A 6,143-nucleotide genomic window follows, 5' to 3' on the forward strand; every position below is an offset into this window, starting at 1 on the left:
CACAGTGCACACACAGTGCACACACTTCACATATTTCACACACTACACATACTTCACACATTTCACACACTACATGCATTTCACACACTATACATACACTATACACACAAAATACATACATTGCACACAAAATAAACACACTATATACACTATACACATGGTACACACACTTACCAATTTTATACGAAATACACACACACTTCACACAAACTAAAATTTCAAATTTAGTTCAGTTTTTCATTTTTTCGGTTTGATTCAGTTTAAACTTTTGAAAAATATTAGTTTTTCGACTCGGTTTGGTTTGGATAAAAAAAAATATCTAAAAGCTGAAAAAAAATTCAAAAATAGGATGCTTAAAATGTGTGAAATGTGAGTATTTTTTGTAGTGTGTGAATTGTGTGTAGTGTGTGTAGTGTGTGCAGTGTGTGAAACGTGTGTAGTATGTTTTGTGGATATATAGTGAAATTTTATGACTATTTGGATTTTGGAATTACAATTTTCTACTTTTGATATGAATTCAAATTGTGGAATTGGAAAATTTGGAATTGCAATTCAATTCCAAATCCAAATATTTTTGTGATACCAAACAACGGATTTGGAATTGGAGGCTCCAATTCCAATTCTAAGCCCTCAATTCTATGGTACCGAACACACGCTTAGTGTTTTCACCTGTTTAATTCTTAACACAACCTACATGCAACATTTTTTAATGCGATACACTGAGACGTATTAAAAATCATGTTTAATTTGTCCAGTACATAAAAGAGTAAAACAATGTCCTAAACCAATGAACATAAATCCTTTGTCATTATGAATATGCTTCTGTTACAAGTTCTTTTTTCAAGGACTAAACTTTTACAAGTTACAATCAAATTACACTGTGAACTCAACCATTCCTTGCCCAGATTAATATACACTTATTCAAAACCATTTCCTCACATCCCTTTTTTCTTTCGTATATGCTTATACATGAAGCATCAAAATGTCACATCTTAACCTACGAGACGTTTTCAGGAAACCACAGCTCAGTTTCAGTTAACAGAAGCCGAGATTGTTAAAATCATAGTATTAGCCAAGATATAATACGCTTTATCACAGCGGTCAAGACGCTCTTTGGATGGCCGGAAAGCTTACCACATTCACTGATCAGCTAATAGAGTCGACGTGAGCAGATCCTGCACGAAAACAGCTCTTCCAGCTGCCTGTCTCATTCTCTGTTCCCGCTCTTCGCAACTCAAGGAAGAGTGAAAACTGCAAGTAGTTAAAATATGACAAATTAGTGAACTTTGAAGACAAACAAGTTAACAACCCAGCCAACACATCAAGAATTTTTATTTGAAAAATCTAAATTTGATTGCTACCTTGATTTCCACATATGCTGAGGTGCCACATTTTTGGCAGTATTGTCCTCCAAACTTGACATCAAAGATTTTGAAATATCATCATTTTCAATTGTAGGGAAGTTCAAAACAAGAGAGGAGAGGAGATTATCAGTAACAGCAGTAGACGAAGCTGCACTACTCGATCGAAACCCACTGCCTCCTAGAAGCACCTGTAAATGGGCCTCTCTGAGATCCCTCCCCAGCAGCGAGAGCGCTTGACTGTTGGGGAAGGGAACTCTACGCAACCGGCCACGGCGGTGCATGTAGCTGTTAGTTAAAGACATCAAAACCATTTTCACAATTGTACAAAAATACGAACAATGGTAATTTCAAAATAAGGATATCTTGAACAAGTGTCCATGCTGCAATGTGAGATGACTTATCATGTCACTGGTAACTTTAACTGAACAAACAGGACAAACCTGCATGAAAGGGCAAATGATGTATGATAAAATAGTTCAAGAGGTAGTATATAATATTTTAAGCAAGAAAGATTCAATTAGAATCAGGATATATCAGTGAGATAACTGTGTGCTTGGATCACCAGATTATACATAGATATGTAATCTGTATGCACTACTTTTGAAATTTTAGTGTAGTCGACATGGCTGGCTGAGAAAATTGAAATATTTAGGCATCGATTGTTTCTCATGCCACGTAATACTGTAACAACTAATTGGTCGTGCATGACTACGAGGATATGCTTCTTTATACTCGACTCTGGATTCACAGAAACAAAGTATACCTCACATTTTTCTACATGGAAACATGCATCCTCTCATGCTGCAGCACCAAAGTCAGCAAGAATCGATCAATATAACTACTTTGAAAGTTTTTTGTCTAGTTGGCAGAGTTATAACAGGTGAGGACGGTTGGTTTTGAATGATTAGGGGTACTCATTGGTGGGTATTTTATGTTCGATACAGCTACACCGCCTAAAATAAGTGATGCGGATGGCATCAACGGACAAGTTGGTAAGTCGATTTCATGCAATTAGTTTCCATCTGAACACCATTAGAGAAGATTCGAAAGAGTGCTATACACTGTAACAATGCTGAATAATACTACTACTCTACAGTTATCTGAAAACAATCCAGGATAACTACATCCATGGAACTAAAACTCAAACAAAAGACAAGACCACAGAACTTTCCCAAATTAAACTAAATATTCTGATCCCTAAAATAGCCTTAAAAAACTCAACTTTGTCCATTCATTCACCAAACATTTCCATTAATTGACAACATACTTGTATGAAAGAGGATTACCAAAATTCACAAGCAAGATCAAGGATTTGGGCAAAGACCTCAACTTTTTCCAACAAATGAATCGAATCTACCAGGAAAATAATAGCAACTCGTGTAATTCGTAAACAAAAGCATCAAATACACAAAAAGAGATCTGGAAAATAAAAGAAACTCACGGTGGATTTGGATTCATACGAGTGCTCGGCCTCGAGATGTGAGCAAAGGGATGCTATATCCAACTCTTCGTAACAATACGGGCAAGGATAATCGGGCTGGGCCTCTTCCTCACCGACAAAATCTTCGACGTTAAACCGATCTTTAATAAAAAAATGAACATAAGATTCAACAAATAATAGGGATCAAAAAACATTTCAACCCAAATATTTCCAACAAACCCAATTGAGAGTGATGATTGCTCTGCATATTGAACTGCCTCTTGGCGGCGGCGAGGCGCATCGTCCAGAAATCCGAGTCCATGATTATTTCCACGGAGAAAAAGTGGGTCGACAACAAACAAGAAGGAGATTCAGAGATGGTGGTCTTATTTAATTTCCTAACAAATGAGAAAAATCGAGCGTTGAATTTGAAGGAAGGAGAATGGATTTCCCTTTACGGTTGAGCTATGGAATGGAGGGTTGGATTTTGATTGACCTATTAATTATTGTTAGAAGGTCTAATCTTTGGCATTGAAATATTAGTCGAGTGAAGAAACTGTAATTTTCGGACATTGAAATTTGAAATATGTTATCGAGTTGAGTGAAAAACTCCTATCATCCATTTATAGAAATATATTAAATAAATTGATATATTAGCGGATATATCGAATTAGTGTTTATGAGTCAAAAGGGATTAATTTTTAAATTTATTATTATTAAAATAATTAAACTAAATTATTTTTAAAAGAGAATGTATTAGTGTTTACAAATTAAAAGTACTAGTCTCAAATATATTCAATGAGTAGTGATATAGGGAAACCATTACTTAAATGAATAACTAGAGAACACGAATTTAGTTCACTATAAGAGTGATTTGGTTCACTACACAAATGAGTGAACCAAAACTCTATTATAGTGAACTAAATCCTTCATGGAGTAAATACTTCACTATAATGGTGTTTTGGTTCACTCAATGTTTTAGATTCATATTGTGAACTAAAACGCACATATAGTGAACTAGGTCGTTTTTATTTAATGGCTGAAATTTGTTCTTTAGTTATGCGTTTAATATTAGTTGTACTTTGATCATCTCCTTATACTCAAATTAGTAAAAATAAACTATTTTAAAAAATTAGTTATCTTATGGCTCACTCGTACTTCCTATAATTTAAAAAAGGTATATGTATGTAGTCCACTTCCGTATTCTCACACACTATAATGATATAATCTATACATTCCTCTCCTATTCATATTCATATACAAATAGAAAATTATTTATTGCAATGTTGAATGGGTTGTCACTTGTCAGGGGATTAATGATAAGATGAGTATTTATAGAAATTATAATATACTATCATTCTCTCTTACTCCTACAGAATGACTCATTTCTTAAATGATAGTACAAAATTTTATATAATGTTATTTATAATAGTACTTCATAGAACAAAATATAATGAGTGAAAATTTTTTTAATATTTTATAGTAACAAATTATCTTGATTATGATAGAGCAAAATTAAAAATGAGCCTATATAATATGAGTGAAAATAAAATTAGAAAAAACTAATGTTTTTTAGTAACAAATCATCTTAATTATTATAGACAAAAAAAACGAGCCTATTTAATATGAGTGAAAATAAAATTAAAAAAAAAACTAATGTTTTTTAGTAACAAATCATCTTGATTATGATAGAATAAAAATGGCTCATTTTAATTGAAATGGAAGAAGTATAAGGCCATCAACAACTCTAGCTCTTATCCGTCTCTTCTCTTCACTATTTTTGAGCCTTACTTTTTATTTTATCTCTTAATCAAGAGACATAACATCCTCCATTTATTCTCTTAACTATTCATTATTTAATTCGTTCAATTTTAAAATTCAACAAATAAAAAAAACATTTAATTTAAAATACCTAATTTAAAAAACTAAAAGTTACATATTAAAATCTTAAAAATTGAAAATTGCATTTGCATAATAGAATTTCAAATACTGTGTTGGCGGCTGTGGAGGAGGTTGTTGTTGCTACGCAAACGACAAGGTGGTATCAAAGGGAGTCCTAGTTGAACCCTCAGATGCTCAATTCCTTGGCAATGCACTTGAAATTAGAACGGCGTCACACGAAAAGCATCGGCTGTTGTGATAACGACTGGTTTGGTTCGCCTTATCCCTTGCCTCTAGCTCTAGCCGCCTTCGCACCAATCGGACAATGTCTCCCACCGGAGCTCGAGCCCCCTACATTGACTCCCTTGAACTGGCTAACGACCTCCTCGTCGCCGGGCTCCGATTGGCCACTACCACCACTTGAAGTGTATTGATCATCCACCATGTTCTTCGTCCGTTTCGAGCTGGAGTCCATGCCACTCGCCCACCTATCGATATTATGAACCTTAGCCCAAGTATTGTCATACTTGAAGGTAATAAGGTCTAAGATCACAAAATTTGGATGGAATTTGGTATTTCTAATAAACTTAAAACTTAGTCATTAATACCATAAAGTTATAGTATATTGTACCGAATTTCTACGAGTTTAATTATCTCCTAGTTTGAATTCGATATTGCACATCGAATTTTGTAGGTAGTTGTTACGTGTGTTATTTGAGTTTCAAATTTTCTATTAAATTTGGCCAAATTCAAAAATCATATTAACTTCGTAGAAAATACCAAATTTACACCAAAAAAAAATTAGGAGTAATATAGTATTCTCTTCGTCCAGCCATTAGGAGTTCCGGTTTACTATTTTAGTCTATCCGCAATTAATAGTCCCAATTCACTTTTACTAAAAATGATAGGCAAACTGGTAGACCACATATTCTACTAACTCATTCAACTCACATTTTATTATAAAACCACTCCATCCGTCCGCGAATAGGAGTCTCGTTTTTCCATTTTAGTTCGTCCACGAATAGGAGTCCCGGTTCATTTTTACCAAAAATGGTAATATGGTCTCACATTCCAATAACTCATTCCACTCACATTTCATTTAAAATCGATATATACAAGTGAGACATATTCCACTAACTTTCTTCCACCCACTTTTCTTAACATTTTTTAAAACTCGTGTCATCATGAAATGGGACTCATAATGGCGGACGAATGGAGTAATATACCGTATATAAAAATGAGTCTCATATTCCACTATCTTTTTCCATCCACTTTTCTCTATACTCACTCTGTCTCCTAAAAATAGGAACATTTGAAACGACACAAGTTTAAGTGTGAAATTGGTACAGAGAAAGATAGAAAGAAAAGTGTGTCAGTGGAAAATGAGTCTCACCTCATTAGAGAAAAAGATGTTTCCTTTAATATAAAGTTTCTAATTTTAGGGAACCGATAATGAAGGAGTTTTTAATTTTAGGAAA

The 6,143-nt window shown here is 33.9% G+C and overlaps 1 protein-coding gene across 2 annotated transcripts; it reads right to left on the reverse strand.

The window, feature by feature from the left end:
• Positions 1–780: 780 nt before the first annotated feature.
• LOC121745357 (protein DEHYDRATION-INDUCED 19 homolog 4-like) lies at positions 781–3,357 on the reverse strand. Of its 2 annotated transcripts, XM_042139230.1 has the most exons (6): positions 3,025–3,357; positions 2,806–2,945; positions 1,727–1,804; positions 1,362–1,645; positions 1,135–1,251; positions 781–997 (listed from the first exon to the last, which is right to left on the reverse strand). In XM_042139230.1, the coding sequence occupies exons 1-5, from the start codon at positions 3,104–3,106 to the stop codon at positions 1,140–1,142; spliced, it is 696 nt and encodes a 231-aa protein (XP_041995164.1). In that variant the 5' UTR covers positions 3,107–3,357; the 3' UTR covers positions 781–997; positions 1,135–1,139. The 2 variants fall into 2 exon arrangements, with proteins under 2 accessions (XP_041995164.1, XP_041995163.1); XM_042139229.1 differs by having other exon boundaries at positions 781–1,251; positions 3,025–3,354.
• Positions 3,358–6,143: the final 2,786 nt, after the last annotated feature.

This window comes from Salvia splendens, chromosome 8 (assembly GCF_004379255.2).
Source record: "Salvia splendens isolate huo1 chromosome 8, SspV2, whole genome shotgun sequence".
Classification (NCBI taxonomy): domain Eukaryota; kingdom Viridiplantae; phylum Streptophyta; class Magnoliopsida; order Lamiales; family Lamiaceae; genus Salvia; species Salvia splendens.

What these genes read in the sequence shown, in the direction of transcription:
- LOC121745357 (XM_042139230.1), bottom strand. Translation starts at nt 3,106, where the DNA reads ATGGACTCGGATTTCTGGACGATGCGCCTCGCCGCCGCCAAGAGGCAG. An exon ending in CAATCATCACTCTCAATTGG is followed by an intron (nt 2,946 to 3,024) that starts GTTTGTTGGAAA and finishes TTTTTATTAAAG; the next exon opens with ATCGGTTTAACGTCGAAGAT. An exon ending in AGCATGGACACTTGTTCAAG is followed by an intron (nt 1,646 to 1,726) that starts ATATCCTTATTT and finishes ACTAACAGCTAC; the next exon opens with ATGCACCGCCGTGGCCGGTT.